This window comes from Rutilus rutilus (genome assembly GCF_951802725.1).
Source record: "Rutilus rutilus genome assembly, chromosome: 19".
Taxonomy (NCBI): Eukaryota; Metazoa; Chordata; class Actinopteri; order Cypriniformes; family Leuciscidae; genus Rutilus; species Rutilus rutilus.
The window spans coordinates 25,188,907-25,214,528 of NC_140232.1; the positions used below are offsets into that span (position 1 = coordinate 25,188,907).

The following is a 25,622-nucleotide window of genomic DNA, read 5'->3' on the forward strand; positions in this document are numbered from 1 at the left end:
TCTAGATTGTGACATTTAAAAGATTGTCTTGTCATTTCGCCATATGCATCGCCCGTCTGGTACTTCCTGTAACCTCTGGAGATAAAATGATATATTTATGGCTCTGCTTTTTTCCATTACTTCCTCCTGTCTCTCTCCCTCTCTTATCTATCTTTGTGTCTCTCTTGAGGCCTGAGATCAATTGGTCTAAAATGGATTAAATATAAATATTTTTGATTTTTCTTTTAAATTAGTTGAAACAAGGTTACATAAAGGCTGTAGGGCTTTCACTGCAAAAAAAAAATCGAAATTGTTTTTCGAACCATTTAGGACCAAATGTCCGTACTGTCATTTAAGTGATTTTATAGTTTTTTGTTTTGTTAAGACACTGTCTCAACAAAGCCTAAGCTGATTATTTTTTATTATTGAGATTTAACACCTTAATTTAACACCTAACCAGACAAGACAGGATTCCAGAAATTAGCAACTCGACTTTTCACATTGGCATTGAAAATGCAATCAAATTCAGCCAATCAGAACAGTGTGCGAACAGAGACCTCATCCAATATACTGTGCTGCTTAAAACATAGACGCTAATATTTTCATGATATTTATGGTTTTCCATTTGGAACTATCAACTTTCACTATAATATCCAATGCACAATCAGTCTCTCTTTGTCCATGTTTGATGAAAATTAAGTGTTGCTCATCGCACTTGCTGCTAGTTAGTACAACTTATTTTCTTTATCTGTCTCTCTCTCTCTCCATATTCTCCAGGGGCGGGACTACAGCTCCGAGGAGGAAGACGATGTGACATAGCAGAGCGGTGCCAGATCTTGCCAGAGATGGAATGGAGAGAGAGTGTGAACTCAAAAATCAGTGTTTCCTATGTCTGTAACACTGTCGATCTGAGAGCGAGTGTGCGTGCGAGTGCGTGAGAGAGTGTGCTTGTGAGAGCGAAAGAACGCAGGACCTTTTCCTCATAGGCTGTTTGCACCCTTGACCTCTTCTCCTCTCTTGGGGTTGCTTTGCTTCGAGATCTAGATGGTTTTGGGTGAAGAAAGAACAGCTTGATTGATGTATTATCAACATAGACTCACTCTGATGTGAAATGAGGACCCCCCCCCCCCCCCCCCCCCCCCCCCATCCTTTCCACTCTTGTCCTCCTACGGCCAGCATTGAAATGGCCCCTTCCTCCGCCTGGCTGTGACGGAGCCATCTGAGAAAGAGAGAGATTATGTCGGGGAAAGCGAGATGCTCCTCCCAGTCCTTGTTTTAAGTGGCAAGAACGGACATAATGGAGAAACGGGAAGAGAGCTTACGAACATCGTCTGGAGATAGTGGGGAGTGAATGTAAAGGTGGAGTGTTGAGGGTTTTTTGGGGGGAGAGGGTTTGAACAAGAGAGATATTTTATTAAGAGCGACTATATGACCGAACTGTCTGATTATTTTGATAAGAGCGATGTGGCAAGTTTTAGAACATTTGATCTGGACTCCTGCCTTTTGAAGGACTTTTTTTAATTTGTCGACTGTTCTATAAATGTGTTTTTTTTATTTTATTATTGCATAGATCAAACCTCCTCAAGTTTGTGCTATGAAGGTCAGGGCTGTGCAGTGACCCCATAACACACTCGCTTGCACACACACCCATACATAGAGAAAGACTTAAAGCTAAAATAATCACCACACCCTCTCACCCTTTCCACATACACTTCTCAATTTGTATATCCTGCTATTATTTGTAAAATTCACACAAAATGGACGGAAATAGTCACTCTAGTTACCAGCAGTTACCCTCACACATATCCAAATATATCCATTACAGCCACTCGTAAACAGGCAGCATTTAACTTAAAGATCTGAATTGACTTTTTATGCTGTCCTATGAAAGAACTGGGGTTGTCTTTTTTATTTTTTAATGTGTGTGTGTGTGTGTGTGTGTTTCGAGGCCTGTGTTTGTGTTAATCTGTGTCAGAGAGCCAGGTCTGACTGTGTTAATCGTTGTCAAACGGATGAAATGTTTGTCGTAGACCTGTGTATGTTTAGCTACAGTGTTTACCTCTGTTCCTCACCCTGCCTTTCTCACTCAATAGTATTTATTTAGTCGTGTTGGCTAAAATGCATCTGGTTGTCAGCCTGTACACTTACAATTCATGGAGACCACCAAACCAGTATGAGGTGGGGTGGGGTCACTTCAAGTACACAGCGTTGGCCAAGCATCTGTCATTATAATTACTGGATTGAATCCTTTTTTTATTTTCAATATGTTTTCTTTTTCTATTAAAATATAAGACACAGGAGCTATGGTTTCTATTTGTGTGCTGTCTCACCGATTAATTGGTTGCTTGCTTGGTGTGTGTGTGTGTGTGTGTGTGTGTGTGTGTATGTAGGTACGTACGTACGTACTGCTTTGCTGACATCATTAATCCATTCTAGCGTCATATTTCCTGATGGTGCTCTGACTCATAACGTTAAAAATACTTATTGGTTTCTGGGGTTGAATTTCAAATGCAAAAATGTGCAGATTGCATTTCCACCATGGGTTAAAATAATACACTTTACAAATATTTAACAATAAAATTGCTGTCTTTTCGGAGAATCCTCACACAAGACATTTGGAGCTGTTGACGAACCAACGCGAAGTATTTATATGCATTTTGTTTTCATTCACTTGTTGTGTTTTACCTCCACCTGGAGGTTGAAGAGCAGAACTACATTAGAAATGTCTAGCTATTATGTGGAAACCGATTTTTATTTTTTTTGTATTGATTGAGCATCATGATTTTAAGCTGACTTTTATTTTATGTTATTTTTTATCATAGTGAATATTTTAGATCCTGTGATTGGTCACTGTTTCATTAAATGTGTTTTTTTTTTTTTTTTTTTTGTCCTTATAATTTTTGCCTTTACTAGTACTTTTCAGTGCTTCTGAACAGAATTATTTGTTAATTGACTAATTAATTAATTACGCACAAATATTCCCCCTCTCTCCATATTATGTAATGAAAACATGCACAATATTTTAGAATGCAATATTTAAATGTATTTTTAGATTTTTTTACATCACTGGACACTTCAGGCATTACAATATTCTGACTAGCAACGGGATCCCAAAAAGCGGTAAAAATGGCAAATGACAGCCAATAATTGGTGAACAAGGCTTATATATATATATATATATATATATATATATATATATATATATATATATATATATATATATATATATATATATATATATATATATGTATATATATATATGTGTGTGTGTATATAATATGTATATGTGTGTGTGTGTGTGTGTGTGTAGTCAAAGGACCGTTTTTACTGTAGGCCTACTGTATTTTGCACAGAATTAAAAATATATATTCTGCCTTAAAATCTGTTTGATGAAAACTTGAGAGAAAACAGTATTGTCCTTAATGACAACAGTAAATCTCATGTACACTGTCTGTCTATATTTTCAACATTGTCACACATTATACATGCATGACCTGTGGTTATTTCATCTCGGCCTTCTTGTACAGCTCTAACCGTATCTTCAGAGAAGAGGAAAACCATACGGTCAGGAATATGGGCAAAGAATTTTCTTTCCACTGTGAGGTAAAACCCAATAAATCCCTTTTCATGTGAATGCTAACTCATTAGAGAACAACATGTTCTGGAAGTTTGGCCGTATTCTCTCTCACGTGGTGTGCTGGTGTGACACAATGTGAGTTTTACCAAGCTAAGCTACTGGTGGTTGTTATGCTCTCTATAGAGGACAGCGGTGAGGGGAACGGAGCACAGAGGGCTTCATGATGGTTAGTTTTTGAAGTAGATCTGAATTATAATTTTGTACGGTTTTAATGTGTGAGAGTGTGTGTGACTGAGCTCCATCTGTGTGTAGGAGAAGTGGAAGAAAGGAAGATATGAGATTGAGAGAGTTGGGTTTAGCCCTGTGAGAGCTCTGGCTTGGTTGTCACTCTACATTGCCAACATGAGCTCACAGCAATTACATCTAACTCAATCCAGCAGGCCTCTCTTATACCCTGCTCCTTCCCCTTTTCAGTTTTCCCTATCCTCATTTCGCACATAAATATCTCTCTTTTTTTCTCTTCCCATCCCTCTCTTCTCCTCCATTATACACTTCCTACATGCCTATTTTTGCTTTTAACTGTAGGAGCCCTTTATAAATGGGATCCATTACTGTCCTAATTATAAACTCTCTGCCATTCACTCATCTTTTTAAAAACATTCCCACCAGAACTTCAATTAGCCTCTTCAAAAACGCGCTTTCAACAATGAATTCAGTTTACTAACCTGTCACCTTTCCCCGCTGACAGAAAGCACAATCACTTTTCTTGAAATATGAAGTAACATTTGATTACTCTGGTGTTGGCCTATGCATAATAGGCCTACACCAGTGGCAATGTGGCATGATACAAACTTCTCATGTAGCCTATGTCTGGCAATGGAAAATATTGCAGTAACTGTCAGAATAACTCATTTGATGTGAGAATTTATACCAGACATGGACGTAGCAGACGGAAACCAGGTTTGCACCAGCCAGAGCTTTGAGCCAGCAGTCTGCTGCTTTGTGCTCTGAGTTTTTCTGTCAGCCAAATGAAAACATACTTTTATCACCTTATCTAATGTCAAATATGGTTTTAAGGAGAACCTGCAGTTTTACAGGTCTTTAAGATTTCCGTCTATTGACCATACGTAAATAAGTCTTGATTTTTAGTTTATTGCATGTGCACTTGCACCTTTCCTCACTTTTAAGTGCACTGGGCATACAAGATATGTTCACTGCTAATCAGCTTCTGTTGCAAAATCCAGATGCTTAAACTGAATTTAGTAGGGTAAACGAATTCCACCAGGCAAAGCGCACAAACATTTTCTAAATGCTAACTGGCATTAAAAAATAATAACATTAAAAGACTCGCTCATTTTATACTTTGTTTTTTCACTTTTAAACACTAGGGGTCGCCATAATATTAAATGTAGGCTAATCGTTTTAAACAGTGCAAACGAAATGCAGAGGTGAAGTCGAAAGTCCCTCGAGAAAAGAAAAAAATCCCTTCTTCAGGTGGGCTACTTTTAAAAGATTTCTGTCAAAAACTAAATAACCCCGTCTAAGAATAGCCTATGCACTATTGTAATCGTGTTTCGCGCCCAAATTCCATATTAGATAGGCTGTAGCCTACAGTTATTATAGCTAAGTTACAAAACAATACAATTTACTGCTTGCTATTCGCCAAAAATGAAATTTAGACCGTCAGAAGAAAATCTGAAAGCCGTTTGAATGGGTTTCCAGAGCGTGCAGGGAGCAGGTGTCAGCTGTAGTGAATTCGATCATGATCACATGAACTCTCAGAAGTGTTGGGATACACACGACGAGACGCGAATGGAATGAGATCGAGCACCCGATCCCGATGATGGAATTAAATGAGCAATGAGGAAAGAATGGGGGAAAGGGGAAATAAGTGCTCTGGACAACATCGTTTCAAAAGCAAAAAAATAAATAAAAATAAAAATGATATATTCTTTAATGTTTCACCTTTTTTATAGGCTAGCCTACATAATATATCATAGGCCTAGCTGCCTAGGCCATATAGCTATGGGTTGGGTTATGCGGTAGAAAATATCATTTTGACTTGATATAGAATCAAAGGAAGTTTAATATAGTGAAACAAACGTGTGTGTGTATGACTAACTTCATCTCATCCTTAAGCTCCTCAATGATCTGTCCTGGTGACGGTGAAGAAGGGTGTGAAAATCTGGAGGAGGCAACCCACTTTCTCAAAGGTGACCACTCTAAACCTCTCCACCTCTCTCTACTCCTCCTTACCCACCCTCTCTCTGTCTTTCAGCCTCTCATTCACTCACATACAGTAGGCTACCCCGCTCAGGTTGTGACAGCGGTGCATGTCCATCAGGCAGAGATGCCGGCTGAGGGATTCGTGATTGTAGCTGTGATTTGCGCTCTGATGGCGCAAAACTGCCGTGGGGAACTTGTGGCTCACGTGCAGGACCTTAATCCCGTGCCCGAATCCTCCCTGCTTAAACCCAAAGTCATGATCGTGATTTTGGCTCGGAACTCGGCGCACAGCCTGCCGTATTACTTGGGCTGCATCGACCGCCTGGACTACCCGAAGGACCGGATTGCGATATGGTGAGAATCTGTTGTGGAGTGCTGCTGTTTAGGACGGGTAATGTGTGTGAGAGAGAGATAAGATGGTTTGCTTATGCAGAAAGTGTGATGGTTGAAAACTGAGAAGGTCTTGTACATAGTGGAGTTATTGTGGAGCGCGCGCATGCAGGTAAGGTTAGGTTAATGAAAACCTTCTGGCAGATAGAGGAACAGAGACGCCGCTGTCTGCGTGAAGCAGACCTGTAAAAGCGGTTTACTACACTGTCACGCGTGTGGGCAAGGATTTAATTACATGTTAAATGAAGATGAAAGTCTTTGGCTGATTAGGCAACATGTCCTATCGGTTCTCTTTATAGCCTATTAGAGCGCAAATTTTTAAAATGACGAACTTCTGTCAGCATAATTTTTGGGGCGCAATTAGTTTACTTTCGTACAGAGCAACCCTACCGTAGTCCTACGTGAACAATCTGAACATCTATGCGTTTGCGACATAGCCTACTTGTAATATGGGAATGTTAATAATCAATAAATAAAATCTGAAAAGTAGCCTAATGACAGTATTGCTACTTATGTTTTGTAACGTCCGAAACATAAATCACTCGAATTGCTTACTGTGAACTTAAATTGAGCGACTTCTTTTATCGAGTAGGCCTATATTAATTTGCACTGACTTACTTGTATAAACTTTTGTAAAAGCTGATAAAACGCACAGGATATGCCATGATGTATATATGTACAATATATATATCCCCCATATTGTGATGTAGAGTTAAAAAAAAAAAAAAGAAATGAAAAAAATATATAGCCTGGGGATTTGATTATGCATTGGTTGTTGACTGGAGCTTGATATGTGGGTGTTGCATTCAAAAGTGAATGCAGATTAATGCAAGCTTGTAAAAAATCTGCATAATTATGTCACCAGAGAGAAGCCTGTCGATTTCACCGTAAGGTCCAGTTGTGACATTTTGATTAATATTATAAAAAAAAAAATAATAAAATAATCATGAATAAATTGTTCACAGTAAGATAAGTAACATGCATTTAGAAAATATATGAGGTGAATTTTCATTTCATGACAACCTAAAATGAATTAGCTGTCTTTGGATTATATTTCTTGTATGTGCACTATCAGGAAGACCTTCAGAAGTTTACTGAACAAACGGAGCAGTCAAATGACAGGTTGAAAGTCTCACTGCTTTGCGAAAGAATGCTGGGAATTAGGGGGAAGAAAGGATGGAGAGAGAGAGAGAGAGAGAGAGAGGAAAGGGCAGGGGAGGGGAGGGGCACTGTTGAAAATTACACAGGGGCACCACGAGTGGCCTAACAATCCACATTCCATCCCTATTGACCATGTGCAGAGGTCACCCACTATGACACCTCTCTCCCACTTTCTCTTCTCTGATTTGTTATGGAAGTACCTCAGATATGGTATAAGGTGAAGGAGATTTATGTGCATTAACTCGGCTAGCCTGAAAAATACTGTTATAGCATGATTTGAACAGAATAAGCGACATTTAAGTATTTTTCTGTTCAAGTATAATTGCTGTACTTGTATACCTAAGATATCCAAGATGGCCACCAAGTGTGCCATTAAATGAAAATTCACTCGATGTATTGGTTATATGCAAGTTATTGATCTTACTGTGAACAGTTCCCTGCATGTTTAATCAATATACCATAATTTGGACTTCTAGTGAAATAACAGACTTCTCTTTGCTGATGTATGCAGGACTTCTCCAATCAATTTGTTGACTTAAACCCCGCCCCTTCATTACAAGCTCGCATTGAGATCTGCCTCCATCCAATCAGCAACCAATGAATAGACCCAAATCCCCGCCTTTCAGTTTTTTCCTTTTCAATAATCCGTTTCACTTGGATGTACTTCACAATATGGAAGAAAAGATCTGTCGCCACTTCTGTTACATCACAAATTTAAAGGGACCTTGATTACAGTGAGAGTTTCTGCAATAGACTGCTTTAGCATGAGCAAAGCTACCGAAATGCTGAAGAGAATTGTGAGGGCAAACATGGGAGACCGAGAGGGCAATCTCATCTGACACTGTCCTGATTAATGACTCTGACAGTCTTAAGTAATAAAGAGGGAAGTTTTAAAGAGTGTGAATCCAGCATCATGTTCCCCAGAGGCAAAGTCCTGTAATTAGTGAAACGGTGTTCAAGCTAATGCTGCTAACACAGCTTATGACCTAAGTTAGACATGACTGATCAAGTTACAGTCAGATTTATTAAACACAGACTCGTTTATGAGAGCTGACTGATCTTTTGTGCCTGTCTACTTGTCTTATCGGCATGATATGATTTTCTTGACAACTATGCAAGAAGTTTCCCTTTAGACTCAGGTGTTCGTTCCAGCAGTTATGATGCTGTTGTTGAGGAATTCTGGGCATTTTGGCAAGTTAAATTAACAAAGCATGGTGAATAAAACAAAGCAGTTGAGAAAAGGATAGGCACTGAGCTGAAGGAAATCTGTAAATGATTGTTTGCATGAGCGTTGCTGTAATCAAAACCCTGGCACAGTATCAGTTCAGTGGGGGGTCTAAAGCCTAACTTGAACTTTTCTGCCACTCTCCTTCAGTATTGTTCTTTTCAACATGTCCAGAACCAGTTTCTGCTCTTTCCAACAATAGTTGCGTCCATTTAGTTGTCCATCCCATACACTCAAACCTCAGAAGGCCTCAAGGGGTTCAAGAGTAGAGGAACAATAGTGCACAAAAGTCCAGACGGCAGGACGATTGCTGGCTTTAGTCACGGCTGTCTAGAGTCGAGCTGGAGCAGTAGTTTATTGGTGTGCGGTGTGTTGAGTTAGGGCAGGTGACCAAATAATCTGTTATGTAAAAATGTAATGGTTAAAAAAGCCATGTAATATCATAAGAGACTGTGTCAGGACTGAATAAATTAGTAATTTAACTTAGTTGGAAAGCCCTTGGTCGAATAGGTCGTATATTACATTCTAGACCCAAAGAGAACTGTAATATTGTGAAAAATTATTACCATTTAAAATAACTGTTGTCTGTTGTAATACATTCTCAAAATGTAATTTCGTCCTGTGATGCAAAGCTGAATTTTTTAACAGACATAACTCCAGTCTGCAGTGTCACGTGATCCTTCAGAAATCATTCTAATGTGCTGATTTGCTGCTCAAGAAACATTTCTGATTATTATTAATGTTGAAAACAGTTGTGCTGCTTTCTTTTTGATGTAGCCTAGTATGTAAAGTTCAAACGAAAAGCATTAATTTGAAATATAAATCTTTTGTAACATTAAATGTCTTTACAATCACTTTTGATTTGATCAAATGCGTCCTTGCTGAACATAAGATTACTTCTTTGAAAAAGTTGTACTGACCCCAAATTTTTGAATGGTAGTGTATATAATTCCAATTAGTTTTTGCAAAAAGAAATGTATACATATAGGCTAATAGTTCATCATAATATAAATGTCGCATCATTTTCATTGTGTCACTTTCTTGCAACTCTGGAGTGATTAGTCACATAGCTCAGTTGATTTACTCAAAATGTTCTGTGGTCCAATGCAGCTGCTATTGAGATATTTGGGAATGCTTATGCATAGCTCTCCCCAGACATTATAATAGACTTCCTTGGGTCTGACAATCTAATGCTTTTGTCACAGTCTAAGTTGTCTTAGGTTGTCCCAAATGGCACACTTACCTTAAGAACTGATGACAAAAGACAGGCATGCGTGAAGCGAGCAGCTCTGCAGGGACATATTTTAGTGAATAGCGAGGCATTTCATGAGGTTTGTGTTGCTGTCTGCTGGATTCATCCTGGTAAACCGCTGGGATTACTAACAATGTCTACACAGCAAGCAATCAAACTATGTCACCCTCTCACTGTTTCAATCTTTTTCTCTCATTTTTTTTCAGTCTCTTGCTCTTGTTCACATACATTTTCACAGTGTAGCTGATGTGTTTATATTCTCAGGAAGGTGGAGGGAGAGTCTCTGAGTTTATGTGAATGTTTGATAAACTCTTTCAGTGCGTCAGGTTAGACTGTGGGAATCTCTCCATCTCTAGGCTAGTCTACTGTATAGATCCTACTGTATAGTATGTGCTTGAACAAAACATTTGTCTTTACCGATGTGTGCTTGTTTTCTGTTATTTCCTTCTGAAAGATTTACAATTAATTTGACCCTTTGTTGCTTTTATCAGATTTGTAACTCCAAAACAGATGTATAAGAGAACAATAAAACTATAATGCTCAAGCTCATAAAACTATAATGATGGATCTGCTATACAATCTCTGAGGCTGTAGTTTGCAGCTGTACCGAATTAAATATATTGGTACTTTTAATGTGAATGTGATTATGTACTTGTAAAAAATGTGTTTTGTTAAATGTCATGAAGCTGGTACTTGCTGGTTTCAGCAGGGATGAACTGTCATCATACTCTATAGTTGTGTTTGTGTGTGACATGGCAGAGCTGTGTTGACAGAGGATGGCTGGAGGAATTTGAGTACAGCAGAGGTTTCACGAGCCCTTTTGCCCCCTCCTCAATCTACAGAGCCAGTGAGCCACGTCAGCCCATGCATGGGGGCAGAGCCACTGGAAAGCAAACACACACATGCACACGTTTTTGTGTATTATCAGGATTTTCATAGACATAATAATTTTATACTGTACTACAAACTTTACATTCTATCCCCTAACCCTAAACCTATACCTCTTACAAAAACATTTCACATTTTTACATAAAAAAACAAAAACATAATTTAGTATGATTTATAAGCTGTTTTCCTCATGGGGACCAAAAAAGGTCCCCCACAAGGACAAGGATTTTGTATATCATATATATATATATATATATATGTATATATATATATATACACACACACACATACATACACATATATACACACACATACATATATACACACACACACATACATACACATATATACACACACATACATATATATATATATATATACACATATATATGTGTGTGTATGTATGTGTGTGTATATATGTATGTACAGATATCTGTGTCTGGTTGTGTTTTAACTAATGGACATTTTCATTGATATTTACAAAGCAGCAAACTTTGTCCAATTTTTGTTGTAACTTCAGGGATAGTTCACCTACTGTAAAAATTTAAATCATTTACACTGTAAAAAAAAAATTACATCCCCAAGTCAAAAATTTCAAGTGACCGATAACATCAAAATTTTTCAATTAGTCTGACGTATTATTTCTCATAGAGCCAATGTTAACAGACTATTGCAACAAGAATTTCACTTGGGCCAATTGAAAAATTTAGATGTTATCGGTCACTTGAAATTTTTGATTTGGGAGGGTTAGAATTTTTTTACAGTGTACTAATCTTCATGTTGTTCCAAAATTGTATGCATTTTTTCATATCTGTTGAACACAAAACAGCAAAATGTCTGTTCACTGAAAGTCAGTGGTCCTTGGACCCCATTTGCTTGTATTGTATAGACAAAAACAGTTCTTCAAAATATATTGTGTTTTGCAAAAGAGAATAAGTCCTACAGAGCATCTAAAAGAAAATCAGCACTGATATAAAAAAGATACTTGTGTATTATTGAAGACTGTTCTCTGTCATTTATTTACACACATGCTCATAATACAGCAGACACTGTCATTGTTATAGTTGAAACAGGTAATTGGCCTGGTAGGATGTTTTTTACTGTCTTGTCTGAGCACGTTTAGATTAGCGTTTCGTTTTTATCTATCTATGTGGTTTATCCAATTCAGGATTTTTTTTTCCATAATCTAATCTTTTTTTCTGTTTATCTGTGATGGCTGTACTGTTCAGGTGGAAAGAGCGTAAGATGTGTGTGTATGGAGGTGAGTAGCATGTGGTGTCCAGATGCTGTCAAAAATAAGGTCATATGGAGGAGAAACAGAAAGACAAAAAGAGAGAGTGAGCCTCGAGCAGTCAGATAATGAGCTGGAGAGTTACAATAAACTTCAAAAAGGTTTTTATAAGCAAAGTCCTGCTTCCTCCAAGCACAGCAGGAGCGTATGCATACGTACACATCTAGAGTTAAATATCCTGCCATGCACACACACGCAGCCCTAAACACTTTTCATCACCTTTATCATTAGGTCCACAGAATAGTGCAAGTGAAATAACTTTCAGTAGTAAAAGGTGTTTAACAGTGACATAGCAGATTACTTGCTGCTTGGACTGAGGAGTTATGTCCCAAACATAAAAAAAAAAAAGAAAGAATATAAATCAATACACAGAGGGGAAAGTACTTAAATAAATGCACCTGGACCATATTCAGAAAATGAAGTGTATGTAACGTGGTCAGTGTCAGATATCTGTTGTGGCCCTCGGGTGAGGAAATTTGTTAGAGATCGAAAGGTGAGAGTGAAAGGTGAGGAGAATGTGTCTGCCCGGATATATAACTGATCGAACCTTCAGAAACCAGAAGTTTGAGTCATTCATAGGCTGGCAGGTTCGAATTCTTCAGGCTGTTTGCTTGTCCGGTCATGAATATGAATGTTGACTCCTGCAGCCAGAGCTCAAAGACTTCAAACAGGCAGAAATTCACTGACTTGAAAATTGGCTTAATTTTTCATTATACATTGTTCTTTTGATTTTGAGAAATATGATCCTGATATTTTCTTTTCTCATCATATACAGACATCTTGCAAGCATATAGTAATATAGCATAAAGTCATGCAGAAATCATAAATCTCCATACCCACCAGAGATTGCGTGTATACTTGCAGACTTCAGCATGTGTGTATGTGTAGTTTTCTTTGTCATGGATCAACATAACCCAAAATGCATTGTTTGGGTCTCGCCCCAGGAGGGTTGGAGAGCACATGTGAAATCATTAGCCATTAAAGAGGCATTTACAGAGATGCAGTGTCCATTTATTCCAGATGTTTATATCGGTTGCAGCAGTGTGATGGAATCACAATTATATAGACCTCATATAAATGCTAGAATGAACAGAGAACTGATGAACATAAGAATGAAACATTGCATGCAAAGAAAAGCTAACACACGTGTATTTATCCTCATTTAATAACATGCACATGCATTGCTTTTCTGCTTCATTGTTCGTTCTGATTTTGAAGGATTTTTCACAGATGTTCTGGAAAAATTGCAGCTTTAAGGGCTGTTTTCCTTTTAAAACAACTGTGGCACACTTACATTCGCTGAAGTCATCAGAAAAGCAGTGCGTGTCTGAAACCAGTGATCTTTTTGACACGGCATTACCTGTCATTATCTGTGCGTCAGGTGTTTCGAACCAGTGATAAAGAACCAGACTGCTTATCAAGCTCAGTGCTGTCTGTTCCCCCTGCTGTCATACACTCATAAAACCTTGGACACACATAAAGCATACTTAAAACACAACTTGGCCTGTATTTTCGGAACTCTTTGTCGGGATAGTTGTTAAGAGCAAGACTGTCTTGACTGAGTTATTGTCTATGTTTGTGTGAGTGACAAAATAGCAGTTGTGGTGCTAGTATGCACACACTGCATGCACTGTTATCTGTTTGTGGGTGGTGTATGTGAATTTGCAGGTTTACACTATTATTCACTGCAGATGTTCGTGGCAGACATAGGCGTAGATTTGGGAGGCGGCTGTTGTAAAAATATATGTACAGGGTCTGTGAGTAAAAACCAGTGTTGGCGAGTATATGAAACCGTGTCAATCACCAGTTGGCGGGTAACATTTTTATGAATTCTAACAATGCAATATTGTGAGAACATGAACGTGAACAAACGTGAACGACACTCTGGACAGTTGACGGGCCAGTGCTGCATCGTCACGAGCGTTTAGGCCTTGCCAATTTAAATATTCGAACGTAAGAAGATGCGAAAGGGAACTCAATTCGTTACTCGCAGTGCGTGATACTGAATTGAGCTTTCTTTCACGTCTTCTTGCACTTGAACAGACATATTCAAACAAAATTGTAAACATATATAAACATAGTCATAGTCAGTTGTCATTAGTGAACGTAAGCAGTTGAGAAAGAAAATGCATTAGCTTTAAAGTGACAGCAGCCTAATATTCCTGTTGCTGTCTGTGTTTTTAATGTTAAACAACAAAAGACAAAGGATTACTCTGTTTCATGGCTTGTAAAAAATTATCTATGGCCGGTAAATTTTCCATTGGCAGGTGTAGCAAAAAGTTAGTTTTAGTCCCTTTATATACATATATATATTTTATTAATATTTTTGTTGTTAAAAATATCCAAACATATTTTTATTTATTTTAATTAATTTATCTGTGAATAGAATAGATTAATAGAACAGATAACACAGGATAGACTTTTTCCTCAGATAATATATTTTGAATAGCCCATGTTTTGTCTTTTCACTGGCAAACTGTTTTTATCACTTGTTTGACTAAACCTTAGTAAATTTAGTTTGTGACATTTAAGTTTATGCTTTAAATCAAATAAACAGTGTAATTTAGTTTTTGTTTTGTTTTTTTAGCAAAATTTAGACCTGTATTGTTTAAAGGGGTCATATAATGCCATTTTTGTACAAGCTAATATGATTCTTTAGGGTCTAAATTAAAAGCTTGTAATATACTTTAATTAAATATTATCATTAGTATTGTAAGAAAACACTCATTTTACCTGGTCAAAAACAGCTCTGTTTTCAGCACGCCATTTAAGTGCATGCGTCTTTAAATGATAATGAGCTTTGCTCACCCCGCCCCTCTGTTCTGTGCGTACTGCGTTTGTAATAATAACACAATAACCATAACGCGTTGTTCATTACAAACGTGGGATTATGAATTATATTGAGAACGTCGTACATAGAAAACATGTGACATGAGTGTAAACAGTCGCATTCATCGTGAAGCGTGCAAGCGATTTGCAAAGATTAATATAAATATTAATATAAAGGTTAATAAAACGTTACACTCACTTCAGTTATTCTGGAGGTGCAGCAGGAACACAAATAGTTAGTACCGATCCTTTTTTCAGGAGAAGCTTCTTAGCAAAACCAGCTTTATACTGACCCTCGTTTGTAAAGCAGTCTGGTGTGTGAAATGATTCGCGCAAACATGAAAGCATTGACGTTGATCGTGGGGAATATTCCCTTCGAATTAAAATGACTGCTGTGTTCGTTATTACACCCAAGAACAGAACACCACAATCGCATAGACAGTGGTCCGCGCGGACTTTGATTGACAGCTCGCTCACGAGCGAGGGCGGGTCTGTGTTGAAACGCTACTGTCAATCAACAATCGTGGGAGGGGCGTTGATTTTGTGACGTCACAAAATCGAACGGCTTGATTTGAGACAGAGGAAAACATATAAGAAGATTAAAAAAAAAACCACTGGATGGATTTTTATCATTTTATGATGGTTGTGTACAGGCACTGCCAACACACATTTCAGTACAATCAACTTGTGAAAGTGCATGTACCATTATATGACCCCTTTAAAGGATGTATAATTTGTACTGGAAGATGAGACAAAATGCTGATTAAGAACAGGCTGATTAATCATTTAACCTTTTTTTGTGCTCTTTTACACATTAGGTGTGAATCCAGTTGAATTTGCCTCGTTGTCATTGCTTTAATTATCATCCCGCTACTACTGTAGAACAGCCTGCAATGCTGTGTATAACAGTATAAATATGAATATAAACACCAGGTGGATTTGATTTCTGGTAAAGGTGGGGCAAGGAAATGTGCATGCGTGTGTGAATGTGACGTCTGAGGTGATGTCAATATTTGTTGGTTCTTTCCCCACACGGTTTTACTGCAGAGTCCCTGTGCAGTGGAGGTTTCCATTGGCACGGCCAAACAGCCCTGATTCAACTAAGGACACTGTGTGTTTGTTTACATGTGATTTCCACAACCCACAGTGTAGTAATACTGGGGAAACTTACTGTTATGTCACAGCGTTTGTATGTTTGCCGCTTTTAATGTAGTAGAAACATGAATTAGTTGGTCTATTTTGCATACATTTTTTTTGCAAGTGATGGTATCTTGTTTTATGAAGTCTTTAATGGCTCATCTTTTGCATGCTTAAATCTGCACTTTATCTCTGAGTTGCCAGCGACATATTTAAGTTTGCTATGCTAGGCTCTTGAAATGCTAATATGAAACTTAGACAATACATCTTTTACCTCTCACAAGCGGTTGTCAAGTGCCTCACTTCCTTGCAAGCCCATAACCGCTCCTGAGGAATTTATCAGCTCTGGGAATACAGCGCTAGCTAGCAATTTTGACATCTTCATGTGAATTTTAATAGTCTTATCAAGCTCTGCCACAAGTCTTTGAGTCTAGGAGAAGGAAATACTAACACATGGTTCACTGTTTCACCCTAGCCTGAGGGAAGCATCTCTCTTTCACTGCTCCTGATGAGCAGCTGTTTTTGGAGATTGTCTTGTTTATATTAAAATGAAATAAACTCGACTTTGTCGTTTCTTGAAGGGCTGCAACGGACCATAATGTGGACAACACCACAGCCATCCTGAGAGAATGGCTGAAGAACAGGCAGAGCAGATATCATTACGTGGAGTGGAGACCCATGGATGAGCCACGGTTGGTTAAAAACATCTTGTTTCAGAACAGATGGTTACAAAGTCAATTAGCACTAATGGCTGTTTATGTCGGGAATTTGCAACAGTCTACTAATCTCTTTCCCATCTAAATCTAATGATTTCCAGAACAGGGATTAAATAATGAATTATCGACCTCTATGACCTTCTGCCATGGAACACAAATAGAAATGTTTTGAATAATTTCATATTATATTTATATATTATATCATGTTATGTTATACTCATTTTCATGTACTTAAAGAATAAGCACATATGTTTTTAAGCTTAAAAAATTATACAAAAGCACCATAAGTATCATGACAGTGTTCCATATGACTCACGTTATATTCTAAGTCTTCAGAAATCATATGATAGCTTTTTGTGCGAAAAATTTTAACATTGAAATTTTGTTAACTGACAATCTTGATACTGTGTTCATGAGAGTTCATAAGAAAAGTAACACCGTCTAATTTGTAAACGAGTTGCTCTTTTGAGTCAAATCTTTCTAATGAATCCATTCATAAAACCTAGTCTGAATGATTCTTTCTTAGCAATGCATGTTTTTAGTTTTGACATTTACTCAGGTTGCTGAAGATACAAACTGAGAACTAAAACAAAATAATAAAAACTAAAAAGAACATAACATTACACAAAAGTACTGGTGTTGACAGTACTTTGCCCTAGTGGTTAGTGCACTTGCTCCAGCACATTATGCCATGATGCTCATGATCATGCTCATCATTTCTTGTTCTTTAAGGCCGAAAAAAATAGTAGTGCGGTAGATATCTGTAGAAGAAGATAAGATTAAGTTTGTTTATTATAGGAGTAGAAAGAGTTTAACTAATTAAACAGAATTTTATTAAATGTTATTTTAAGAAAAAGTGTATACATCTTCTTTTCTGATGTAAGGTCATACACGGATGAGTGGGGGCCGAAACACTGGGCTCCGTCTCGTTTCAATCATCTAATGAAGCTCAGGCAGGCGGCACTGAAGACTGCACGAGAACGCTGGGCTGATTATATCCTGGTAAGATGCTGCCATTCTTGTAATAGCTGACTTATTTATGTTGCATCTGTTAGACCCATGTTAAATAAAACCACAAGTACTAATACTCCAACTATATTCATCATATGCCACTCATGTTCCACAAATGATACAAAAAAACTCATCTCTCTCTCTCTTTCTCTCAGTTTGTTGACAGTGATAACCTCCTGACCAACCCACGGGTGCTGGATCTCATGATGGCGGAGAATTTCACACTGGTGGCGCCTATGCTGGATTCCCGATCCCTCTACTCAAACTTCTGGTGTGGCATCACACCTCAGGTACAGCTCTGTCAGAAAACAGACAGGTTTGGAATGACATGAGGGTGAATAAATGATGACACAATTTTCATTTTTGGGTGAACTATCCCTATAAGGCAAGATTTCTTCAATAGTGCACAGAATGCGTTCAAACTAATTTGTACATTCACAATGAAATCTAATTATGACCAGTACTTCAATAGCCTGGTTTCTCTGCCATCATCTCAGGGTTATTACAAGCGCACCCCAGACTACCAGCCAATCCGTGAGTGGAAGCGTTTGGGCTGTTTCTCAGTTCCCATGGTGCACTCCACCTTCCTGCTGGATCTGAGACGTAGCGCCACGCTGGACATGGCCTTCTACCCACCTCACCCAGACTACAGCTGGGCGTTTGATGACATCATGGTCTTTGCGTTCTCTGCACGACAAACTGGTGAGAGATCTCCAACAGCCGTCCATTAGAAATAATCTCTATTTATCTGACTTATAATGTTTTATAACTTACTATCAACTATAACTAACAATGAACAAAAACAATTTCTAGCATTTATTAATCTGATAAATGATATATATTATTTAAGTTAAATATTAAATAATAAAATAAAACCCTATAATTATGTTACTGCATTATGACCAAACATGAAAAAGGGTATATTTGACATTAAATGTATTCGTTTAGCTCATATGATAATCACATATCACAAAATAATATATATTAAGATTATATATAGATTAAGCCAGGATTAGGCCTCAATGAAGTTCAATTAGGGCATTTAAGTAGCTTTTATAATGTGCCTTAGGAAAAAAACATTACTGGTGTGCATCTTAAGACAAAACAATAGAACTGACATATTTCAAGATATGTCAGTGCAAGTTGCTTTCAGTTAAAACAGCTCAAACATGCATTTTAGTCTGGGACTAAACTTAAGCCTTGTCCGTGAAACCGGGGGAAATGTTAAAAATGTGTTAGCGTATGTAGAAATTAACATTATGCAAGATTATTAAATGTTTCTGAAGTATTTTTCATTGTTAGTTCGTGATAACCTAATGCATGAACTAATGTTAAAACATTGACTATTATTGCAAGTGTATGAGCTGTTTTTGAAATGAGTATTTTTAAGCACAGAATGTTTTCAGAGCAAACAGATCAAGGCAGTTAAAGTGGCGTTCCTCTGTTTTTTGGGACACGGATCAGAACACAACACATAATTCACAGCACCTCCAACTGTCCAGCTCCAGTATATGTTGCTGAGGAGGGTTTGTGTTAGTGTAGCGTCAATGGCGGATAATCCTGTGGTTAATATAACCAGCTCCATCTGGGTGTTTTTATGGCCTCTTTGGGTGTTTGTGGATAATCAGGAAATAGTGTGTGTCTGTGTGTGAGAGGGCATGCTGTGGAGTTACAGTAAATCCAGAGAACACACAGCTAACACAAAGTCGATAAATCAGGATTCCAAACTCACCCATGATTACAAACTGTAACAGCACACAAACACACATTAATGATGTAACACTCATGTTTCTAGTTGTATTGGGTGGGCTATACAGTGTTTGCGTGCAGATCATTTCCATGAAGTGTATGTATTATGCTGTTGTTTTTCTCTGTAGGTGTACAGATGTACGTGTGTAACAGAGAACATTACGGTTTTCTGCCTGTACCTCTGAAGGCCCAGCAAAGTGTAGAAGATGAGAAGGAGAGTTTCATACACACCATCACTGAGGCCATGAGTGAGTATTATACAATACTAATTATATATTAAAGAATGGATGTTCATTCATTCATATATACTGTATATACTGACCACATACATTTGAACAGTAGTGTATCTATATATGCATACATGCACTCTCACATGCATTTGTTTTTTTGTCATGGAGGGCATTTTCCTTTGACTTCTTTTGTTTTTATGCTGAGCTTATGTTTTCTTTTCGTTGCCTTAACCCTAAGCATAACACTCACTAAAACCTTTGTGTTTTATTATGTTTTCATGACGACATTGAGTATATTTATAAAGGTGTTTTCTTCTTGGGGACCGTTGGCAAACACACACACACCCATAATGAAGCACACCCATGGCCACTGCCCCTAATAAACCACCCTTTTTCCAGCACTTCATCTCTTTTACAATTCATATTTTCAACCTCCATTAATTGGAGGTTATATTTACATTTTGTTATGTTCCAATGTATAACTGTCAGATGCGCATTTAATCAGCGTCAAATGCCTTTTCTTACAGTCGATCATAACATAAAACCCTCCGAGTTCCTCTTCACTCCACCCAAACCCCAGGACAAGATGGGCTTTGATGAGGTGAGAGAGCAGAATCTCTGGAATGCTTTGCTTGACTGGACACTCATGATAGTTATCCTGCACAGAAACTTCAGCTGATTTAAGCTTCTTTGAAGTGACATTTTCATATTTTGTCCTGCTTCATTCCTCAGACTCTCTCGTTCTCTCTTTTCCCCTCAGATCTTTCTGATTAATCTGAAGCGGAGGTTGGACCGAAGGGAACGGATGTTGAACACAATGGCGGTGCTGGGTGTTGAGGCTACGCTGATTGATGCTGTAGATGGGAAGTAGGTCATCAAGGGGACGTTCTGTGGCATCACATTTATGATGTTGGGGTATTTTGAAATGTGGCAGAACAATTCAAGTGAAAGTGCATCAAATTTTGTTGACCTTACCTTCTGTACTTTCTCAGGTCACTGAATACATCTCAGCTTCAGGCTCTAGGTATAGAGATGATCCCGGAATATAAAGATCCGTACTCCGGTAGGGTTCTGACACGCGGAGAGATTGGCTGCTTCCTCAGCCACCACTTCACCTGGAAACAGGTAAACACACACTCACATATAAACAAATATGTGGCACTTTAAAAAAACAGGGTACAGAATACGGTCCAAAGTAAAAAAAAAAAGGTCTTGTTTAGTAAACATGTAGTGGAAGGTGTCCTTAAAGTCCCCCTGTAGTCAATCTATCCCTTAAAACTCACATTTGATCACCAAAATGACATATTTAAAAGTTTTTTCCTTTTTTTTTTGCCTTAAAATCGCTTGAATGATCCTCTACACCCTTTCCTCATTTTGTATATGAGGTTCTATGAATATGCAAATTAGCCCCGCCTCCACTCACTCACACCAGCTCAGAGATCCACTCGTTGATGATCACACATTGACATGATTGGTTACAAGGTAGTTTGTGATGTCAGAAATGTCAGCGTTTTGTCAGCAGTTTTAAGGAGAAAATACTCACTAATGGTGTTGACTTATGAATTTGTTGTTTAAGACAAACGTCTTAAAGCATACTAAAAACACTGCATAGACTTATAAACAACATTTAAAAGCTTTTTTTATATATAGTTTGCGATTATTTTTATTTTTTTGTGCACAATTTGGGATGCGTCTAAATAGAATTTTAAACTCTGCTTTGTTTTTTTTTTGTTTTTTTTTGCGTAATGTCAAATAAATATCAAATTTAAATACATGGAAATTTATACTTCCCATAAATTAAAGAATAATATTGCTTTAATACATTTTTTATTCTTATAACTTATGTAAAAGAGTTGAAAGATTTGTAAATAAATGTATATATTTGTTATGTAAATTTTTTTCTTCATTAGGTTTATTTAACACATCTAATAATTATCACAACAAAACATGGAATTTGTGCCTCTACTGCTTTAAAACAAAGACCTTGTTTGCTGAATGTGCTCTGTATTTGTACAAAAACACAGGGACACTGGAGTTCCTGTGTCTTTGTTTTGCCTTTAATGGCATCTTTTAAGATTATGGCTGTTAGTTTTTAACATAAACCAAATGTATTAATATAGTAATAACTGTACAGTTAATCTCAGCTGGACAAGCAACACTCCAGTAGATGTTACCATTTGCTGAAACAATCATTTCAAAAGACAGCGTGTTTTCTGTTTAGTCCCAGTAGTTTACAGGTGCACGATGTGTGTAATAGGTGGTGGAGAGGGGTCTGCAACATGTGCTGGTGTTGGAGGATGACGTGAGGTTTGAGCCTCGGTTTAAGAGGAGGTTACAGACCATCATGGAGGATGTTGAAAAAGCTCAGCTGAACTGGGACCTCATGTAAGAATAACACCAGCTGATAACAAGCACATGATAACATATTTTCACCGCTCACAAAAACATCTTTCTACATCTCTACATCTTTCTCTTTCTTCGTCTTTCTCCATAGATATGTGGGCCGTAAGCGGATGCAAGTAGCTCAGCCGGAGGTGTCTGTAGAGAGTGTGAATAACTTGGTGAAGGCCGATTACTCGTACTGGACTCTAGGTTACGCTCTTTCACAGCAGGGGGCCAAGAAACTCCTCGCTGCTCAGCCACTTGGCAAGATGCTCCCTGTAGACGAGTTCCTGCCAGTCATGTTCAACAAACACCCTAAGTGAGTAAGATGGATGGATGGATGGATGGATGGATGGATGCACAGATGGGTGGATGCTTATTCCTAAATGACAACGATTCGGCTATGTCTATTAAACCTTTGAAAAGTACGATCACACCTGACCCATAGAGCAATTGTATAAAACAGCTTCACAAACAGTCTTTTCAACCACACAAGAATCACTATTTCTGTGTCACAGTAATTAAAATTGTTCACAGAAGTACTGAGATAAAAGTTTATAGTTCAGATATAAACACATTGACTGTGTACATCAAAATAGAGTAAATGGCCTTTTGGAGGTATCTTGACACTTCAAATAAAGATTATATCAATTACATTGTTACATCAGTAGGTGGCGACAAGTGACTGAAAATGTATTTACCATTGAATCATTCATTCAAGAGATTCATTTAAAAATGCTAATTCATCCAGTAATGAAACAAGTGAAGTCTTTATGAGTGAGTCACTGAATCATTCATTCAAACTGTTTTTAAAAATTAGTTAAAATTATGTTATTTTGGGATTCGCAATTTATCCTGAATCGTGCAGCTATAGATAGATAGATAGATTGATTGATTTTTTTTTTTTGCAGCGGTTACACACAGGCACAGTGTGTATTGCTGAGTGGCACAGACACAGTGCTAGATTGTTCAGAGTGAGAAAATAAGTATGGTGTCCCTGCTGGGTCACACAATGACTGCCTTTCTACCTCATTTCCTCTAGTGGGAGAACTGCTCAGCACTGGCTGTGCCCCCATATGTGTCGCCTTTACTGGCCCTTCTCTTTCTCTCCTTCAGCACCCTGCGGTCCTTCTCCCCTGTTGTCTAGCATTCTCCGGCTTCCCCTGTCTTTCTCCCTGCTCTTTCTTTGAGGAATTTTGGGAAGGGCCAGTTCTTCCTGTTGCCCCATATTAGAGGGACAAAATTCCCATTGATAGCTGAGTTTGGGGGAAGGGCCATTGGTATAAGACAGATGGATTACTGTATAAATATACTCCACTTTCTGTGTGTTTTGGTGTGTGTGTGTGTGTGTGTGTGTGTGTGAGAGAGAGAGAGAGCGAGAGAGAGAGAGAGATAAAGACTCATTGTGTACCCCAAGTGTGTGAATTTACTCTTGTATATAAGCGTAAAGTGTAGTAAAAAATGCAATGTTTTCATGTCCTATGGAGATTATCTAGCTTAGCCATCATATAATCACAGGATCATTACTAAATATAATATAAAATATATACATTATGTAAATATTAATTTTAACATTATGTACTCTACAGTTCAAAGGTTTGGGGTTCAATGGTTAAAGATTTTTTTTTTACTTTTGTTTAAAATATATCAGTTTCCAAAAAAATTAAACAGCACAACTGTTGTCAACATTGATAATAATAAGAAATGTTCCTTAAGCATGAGATCAGCATATTAGAATGATTTCTGAAGGATCATGTGACACTGACTGGAGTAATGATGCTGAAAATTCAGCTTTGCCATTACAGGAAAAAAAAATTGTTTTCATATAAATAGAAAACAGTTATTTTAAATTGTAATACTTTTTCACAATATTACTGTTTTAATGTATTGTTGTTTAAATAAATGCCACCTTGGTGAGCAGAAAAAACATCTTTAAAAAACCTTACCAACCCCAAACTTTTGAACAGTATATAAATCACATAAAAAAACTATATGAATAATTTATCCACTAAATTTTTTTTCTTTCTTCCTGTTTGTAATTTTTCCCATGCCCTTGCTTTTCTTCCCCCCTCATCTTTGCTCTCTCTCTCTCTCTCTCTCTCTCTCTCTCTCTCAGTGAGGCATACATGTCTCACTTTGATTCCAGGGATCTTCGTGCTTTCTCTGTTGAGCCATTGCTCTTGTACCCAACACACTATACGGGCGAGCCGGGTTACTTCAGCGACACTGAGACGTCCACTATTTGGGATGACGAGGCTGTCAACACAGACTGGGACAGACAGTATGCCCAAAAAACTACCCAGCAGGCACAAATTCGCTCTGTCGCCCAGAACAGTGTCACCGGGGACACGCCACCGCCTGCGTCCCGAGCCTCGCGAGACGAACTCTGAGTTCTCTATGTGTTCTCGAACTACACAACTGAATGACAAAACACACTGACTCATTGACAGCTCACTCCTCAATGTCCAGCAGTCCCCTCCTCCTTGGCGACACATCAGCCAATAGCATGACAGCTGGCTGGGATGCTCGAACACCATTGGCCGGCTGATTGATTTTGCACAAAGACACACAAGCTCTTTTTGTTTCCACTTTATTTATTTCATCATGCCTTCCAGAGACATTGAGGGCCCAAAATGTCCCTGATGGACACTTGAAAGTGTTTGAAGGATGAGGACACTGCGGAAGGACTGGACAGAGAAAAACAGACATATGATAGTTAGATTTGGTTTTGTTAGTCAATGAACAAGACAGATGAATCTTTGTTTTAAAGTTTTCTTTTTATATTGTAATATAAAAACAGATACAGTTTATGCGCAGTTTAATAAAAGAATCGTATGCCTGTCCACATTTCTACTGTATATTATCAGGAAAGAAATAATATTTTAAGTTGATGTATTTTAATAGAATCACCAAATCACTTTTTAATGTCATTCATGTGTCAAGTATATTTTAGAGCCAAAAATTAAGAGCATTGGTTACATACTTTTGTTTGGAAGTTGTTCAAATCTGCAGGTATCACATGTTTTTAAGTTGTACTGGATTTAAAACCCTGTTTAAAACATGTTAAATTGCCATAGAAGGAGAACATGGGACTCCATGTGACACATCATTGAAGACACACACTGGTCATTAAGTATGTGAATTAATGAATGAGAACAGCTGTACAAAATCTATTTCAAAGTGTGTGTGAGACAAGTGGTGCTTTTGTGTTATTGTTAACATCCTATTGTCACTAATTCCTGGAGGCTCAAAAAGATACATATTCCATGTATCTTAAAAGAGTGTATGATTCAAATGGGCATTATGTCATGTATAATAATTAGAAATAGCTGTAATTTTTCCAGACACACTTGTATTTTTCCACTCAGCAGGCTGGCTCCTGTTCTCTGACTGTCTATTTCATTACCTTCTTTGAAGATGTCATGGTGCTGGTGGTGGGCTGATTCAATAAAACTGACCGATCAATAATATAATGCATCTAATGATGTCCAGGAAAGCCTCAGATTCATTTTGATATATCAGCAACCTTTTTGTGCTTGGTTAGTTAACTGTCATCTTGAATAACATGCACTTCCAACA

General features: G+C 37.8%; 2 protein-coding genes across 3 annotated transcripts in view; both read left to right on the plus strand.

The window, feature by feature from the left end:
- Window positions 1–2,279, plus strand: part of LOC311278677 (uncharacterized protein C1orf21 homolog) — a 33,309-nt gene extending 31,030 nt beyond the window's left edge. Inside the window, exon 6 of one of the 2 annotated variants that reach the window (XM_084389682.1) lies at window positions 757–2,279. In XM_084389682.1, coding sequence (XP_084245808.1) covers window positions 757–798 — 42 coding nt within the window. In that variant the 3' untranslated portion in view covers window positions 799–2,279. The remainder of the gene's footprint in view (window positions 1–756) is intronic. The other variant, XM_084389683.1, reaches the window with a different exon arrangement.
- A 3,420-nt stretch (window positions 2,280–5,699) lies between these two features.
- colgalt2b (collagen beta(1-O)galactosyltransferase 2b) lies at window positions 5,700–25,518 on the plus strand. The gene is made up of 12 exons (XM_084389676.1): window positions 5,700–6,136; window positions 16,537–16,647; window positions 17,556–17,673; window positions 17,838–17,972; window positions 18,180–18,384; window positions 19,560–19,679; window positions 20,189–20,262; window positions 20,422–20,528; window positions 20,654–20,786; window positions 21,919–22,046; window positions 22,156–22,362; window positions 24,160–25,518. The coding sequence occupies exons 1-12, from the start codon at window positions 5,703–5,705 to the stop codon at window positions 24,431–24,433; spliced, it is 2,046 nt and encodes a 681-aa protein (XP_084245802.1). The 5' UTR covers window positions 5,700–5,702; the 3' UTR covers window positions 24,434–25,518.
- The last annotated feature ends 104 nt before the right edge of the window (window positions 25,519–25,622 follow it).

Coding starts and splice junctions, on each gene's coding strand:
- colgalt2b (XM_084389676.1), top strand. CDS start 5,703: ATGATCTGTCCTGGTGACGGTGAAGAAGGGTGTGAAAATCTGGAGGAG. Junction 20,529..20,653: donor ATTGATGCTGTAGATGGGAA/GTAGGTCATCAA, acceptor GTACTTTCTCAG/GTCACTGAATACATCTCAGC. Junction 20,787..21,918: donor ACCACTTCACCTGGAAACAG/GTAAACACACAC, acceptor TGTGTGTAATAG/GTGGTGGAGAGGGGTCTGCA.